Source organism: Chrysochloris asiatica, unplaced genomic scaffold, assembly GCF_000296735.1.
Source record: "Chrysochloris asiatica unplaced genomic scaffold, ChrAsi1.0 scaffold00041, whole genome shotgun sequence".
Classification (NCBI taxonomy): Eukaryota; Metazoa; Chordata; class Mammalia; order Afrosoricida; family Chrysochloridae; genus Chrysochloris; species Chrysochloris asiatica.
In genome coordinates, this window is record NW_006408559.1 from 17,084,319 (window position 1) to 17,089,315 (window position 4,997).

Sequence of the window (4,997 nt, forward strand, 5' to 3'; positions counted from 1 at the left end):
ATTGGGACCGCTCACAACACAACCACACCACACTCCTCCTGCTGAGACCCCAGTCAGCATAGGGACAGCTCACAACACAACCACACCACACTCCTGCTGAGACCTCACTCTGCGGAGGGACAGCTCACAGCACGGCCAGGTGGCGCTCTCTACCTGGTATTCTGGGAGGTGATGGACAGCCCACTCAGGCTAGAGCATGCCCACCAGGAGGCAGGACAGGAAGATGGGGTCTGAAACCTACCTTTCCCGCTCTCCTTGGGTGACATCATACAGGCGGTTGGCACCTCCGTCAGCACAGGCTTTTAAAACAGCTTCGAACAGAAAAACACAAGAGAGCATTTCAGCACAGGGATCAAAGAGCACTTCAAATGCTTACCTCAAAGAGCAGGTGTGTCCACCTGTGCACAGAGACCACTCTCTGAACCTCTACTTGGGGGCACTGGGATCATCAGCTCGTGTTTCCTCCTTTCTTACAGGACTAAGACCACAACATACACAACACAACAAAACCCACTGCCATCGAGTCGGAGTAACCCACTAGTGACCCCTAGGGTTCCCATGGCTGCACATCTTAATGGGAGCAGACTGCCTCATCTTTCCTCTGAGGAGCAGCTGGTGGGTTTGAACCATGGATCTATGGTTAGCATTCCGACTTGTAGCCCACTGTCCCATCAGGGCTGTTAGTTCTAACATGTTAAGACCTGTCGCTGCTTCGTTTGCAGGGCTTCCTGTGTGGCAAGTATCCCGGTCCCCATGTTTTATTGTACCATAAATTGAGTTATCATTCATGGGGAACGTCCCCAGATTTACCCTCGGACGTTGTGACATGTCAGAGCCACCAGGGGACCTCAAACAAAACACCACCTGCACCCACCACCCACTTCTAGAAGAGTCTTTCCTGAGTCTCTCTGGTAACAAACATCTGGCGATGAGCTTATTAGCTGAGTGTGGTAGGATGTGCTGGCTGGCAGTAACGCTGACTATACTAGCTGATTGGCTTATGGCTTCCATTATTAAAGTGATACAGTTAAGAAGGCTGCCCAGAGTCAATTGTTGGTCTTTGGGTTTTTTTGTGGCAAATCTGTCTTCTTTTCACTACATACTACTTTAAAATACTACTGTAGTATGTTTTCTGTTACATTACACAACAGCTCAGGTTCCTAGACGACAATCTCTACACAACTTGTTCAAGGACGCTGGACTCCACTCTTCATTCTGCATGAACACGTCCACTTTTCCAACGCACTTATCCTTCACGATCGACTTGAAGATCTTCCCTTTTCTTTCATGTTCTGAATTCCACCAGCACTTCTCTTATTTGGAATTCATTCATTGTATTTCCTGAATCTGAGGACCCTGATCTTTCTTCAGTGCAGGGTAATTCTTTAAAAAAAAAAAAAAAAAATTAAGAACAGATTCTGCCGAGTTGACTGGAATTCATGGCATCCCTCTGTGCATACAGCAGGGTTTGCAGGAGCAGCATTTTCAAAATCAGACAGCCAGGCCTTTCTTCCAAGGTACTCTCGGGAGACACTGCAACTCCCAACGCTGGTTACCAGTCAAGCGTGTGAAGTGTTTGCTGGTTCACAGCCCAGAGCTGATCCAGCAGCTCCACACCAAGCTCTTAGTGGTGTGCCGTGGAGCAGACAGCGTCATCTTTCTCCTGCAGGCCATCACCACTCAATCATTCCCTAGCTTCCGTTCCCTGTTATGCCCCTCTTGTGCACTGTCCCCTCACTGTCCCTACCTCTTTCTGGACATGTGTGTGTCTCCTGCACATCTCTCCTAGGGCGCAGGTCTCTCTCTCTCTGATTATGTCTACTCTCTTGTTTGAAACATCCATGTATATAGCTTTGTTGGATTATTTTTACAAGTAATTATACGAAGGGGCTTTGTGGGGAGTTCCACGATCTTTTCATCCCACTTCCCACGAGTATTTTGGAGCCTCTCTGTCATTTATGTGGCTTTTCCATCTCTAGGCCTTTCTGTAATCTCTATCAGCTACAGTCATTGCTACCAATCCAATGCTTCTCAATGCCTAGTACTGTTTATTTAAAAATGTAAATTTAAAGAAATATATTTTAAATCAGTTTTTGAAAAGAGGAACACCTAGATCACAGCAGGAACACTTTGCCCACATCTATTCCTGTTTTTGAGTCCTGGTGTGGCACTGTGGGTTAATGTGTCAGACTGCAAAGTCATTTGAACTGCAAAGTCAGTGGTTCAAGCTCACCAGCTGTTTTAAAAGGCAGAGGAACTAAAATAAAGACAGTGGAATTGGTAGAATGTTCACTCCTGAGATATATTAGTGATGGCAGAGTGATCCACTGGGAAAGACATACAAGTTTCAGTCTATTAAAAATAACTATTTTGATCCATCATGGCATGACAAAATAATCATAATAATGTTTTTACCCATTTCCAATTTTTTTTTTTATTTGCATAAGTAAAATTGCACTTTAAGAGTGAAATCCTTGAAGCATAGAGGGCATGTTAATTAAAATGTCACAGATGTGTTTCAGTAACACTATGGTGGCTAATGACTAGTCAGCATGTTGTGGAAATTCATTGATAGAAATTTGAAAAATGAATAAACAAGTGTCTGCATTAGTGAAACTGACTAGCGATAAGAACCAGAAGTAGCAGCCACTACTAGGGTATTTTTGATAAATCACAACGAATCAGCCTCAAAAATACGTTCAATCCATCATCATGTAAATTGCCCCTGGCGTTAATGAACAGCGCGTACTGCTTAACTTATCTTTTAATGTAAAACTTCCAGCAGCTTATTCAGCAAACTTTTTGCAGACCTGTCAAATATTGTAATTTCAATGGTTGAGCGAGTATTTAGTATGCATGAAGCTGGTAACCAGCTGAAGACTAAACTACATGAAAATCTCAGGACCAATCCTGACTTTTGGTATAAGCATTAAGTAAGTGTTCTAAATAAGCCTGGAACTTAATAAACAAGCTGCCAGGATGGGCATTAATGTTACAGACGGTCCATGAAGACTCTCACTCACAATCGGGGAGAATTGGCTATTTGGCTCATGTCTGATTAATAAAGTTGGGCAGGAATAATAGGTTTTCTGTGAACGTAAACTACTAACTTAGTTTCAAGTATTAAGGACAGGAAAATAAGTCACAGAAAGGGTTTTGCAATTTCAGTAAAGTGGAAGTGCAGCAGCATTACATCTCTACTAGACAGCTGAAGTTGAAACTGACCAATTAGAAGCTGTATCTACGCAAACCAAAGCCGCTACTTATGTTCCAGCCAATTGACACTGTTTGTCAGGGACTAGCTGTACAGGTCCTGGAGTGGCGCTCTCCACAGAGTCGGTCGGTGGTTCAAACCCATCAGCCTCCTCTCAGAACCTCTTACAGGCTCTCTCTGAGTCAGAACCAATTCGACGGCACTTGACAATAACAACAAAAAAGAGACAGCAGATTAAAGGCATATTGGAAACAGAAAATGCTAAAACTAGAAAGCTGATTACTAAAGGGCTATGTTTAGTAGACTTAAGAAAACATCAAAGTCAAAAATCAAAACACTGGTTTGGTAAGAGTGTTTCTCATGTACACCTGTATATCTGACTGTGACATTTTAAATTTAGTGTAATTTCTGTTTTGCTTCCATACCATCAGAGAAACCAACAAAACGGAGGATGGGTAGGGAAACTCTCCCACAGACTATGCTCCAACTTCCATCCCTGAACTCCACCCAAGGGAAAGCCCCCTTGTAAGTCCACAGCATTAAGACCATGTTTCTGTGGTGGAGAAAATGGACTAATCCCCTAGAAACCAGTGGCAAGCATGTGCACACGGGCCCAGACCTCACGCACATTTATTCCGTGTTAACAGTTGAGTGCTAAATCAAATTAAGAAAGAAAAGTGATATAGACAAACCATGAAACAACATACACAAGGTAACTTCAGAAAGTTCTTAAAAACAAGGAAGAAAAGACAACGGAGTTTTCCATGAACACTTTGAAGTCCCCTCTTACACAGCACTGTTTTAGATAGAGACATATAAAATATACATATATCATAAATATATCTGATGGAGCTTCAAAAAATACATGGAATAATAGAACGAAAAGATAGTGGAATTTCTCCACAAACTTTTGAAGCCTTCTCGTACTCCAGACAAAGTTATATAAACTAGAGGATGATTTTATAATCATGACATGGGACAGCTTTTGGACATTCCACAAATCAACATATTACTGGTAAGAAATTGGACAAATCTGACGACCTGAACGGTCAAAAGACAGCATGGGGCAGACTGTTAGCTCAAGGCGAGGGCCTCCTCGCTGACTAACTTAGCGCCTAGCACCTGCCCCTGCTGACACACATGCCTCCTCTCCCCGCATGTCCGTATCTCCTGGTGCTGCTCTCGCTATAATTCAGGAACGACTGGGTTCAGAACCCACCCTACCTGGGTACGGCCTAAGTCACAGAATGAGGAACACCCTATTTCCAAGCAGCCTTAGATCCACAGCCCCCACAGGCCCAGGGCTACGACCCAATGCACGTGTGTAGGTACCAGTTCAGCTAACAGCAAGAGCCGATTGCAAAATGCCGCTCCTCACAAGTGGTGCCCTTGGTTGTCCTATAGGATCGGCTGGCTGGTCCAGCCGAGAAGGAAGAGAGGTAACCTTCCCACCAGTCTCACCATTGATACTGAGCATGAGGAGAAGCAGCCTCATCTACCTCAGTTCACCTCATAAAGCAAAACCAATCATGTGCCTAGAACCCCCGCTCCCGGCAGAGTGAGAATGAAGGAGTCCTATGGTGGTGCGTCCAGCTGGCAAGATTGAAAGGTTTTACATAAAAATCACAATGTTGATACAAATGGGATGTATAACCAAATAGGTGTACAACCCAATAGGTGTATAACCCAATAGGTGTATAACCCAATAGGTGTACAACTCAATAGGTGTAAAACCCAATAGGTGTACAACCAAATAGGTGTACAACCCAATAGGTGTATAACC

The 4,997-nt window shown here is 43.8% G+C and overlaps 1 protein-coding gene across 1 annotated transcript in view; it reads right to left on the minus strand.

The window, feature by feature from the left end:
* Positions 1-4,997, minus strand: part of TPK1 (thiamin pyrophosphokinase 1) — a 161,293-nt gene that overhangs the window by 136,917 nt on the left and 19,379 nt on the right. Inside the window, exon 2 of the mRNA XM_006861288.1 lies at positions 242-311. Within this exon, the coding sequence (XP_006861350.1) occupies positions 242-311 (70 nt within the window). The remainder of the gene's footprint in view (positions 1-241; positions 312-4,997) is intronic.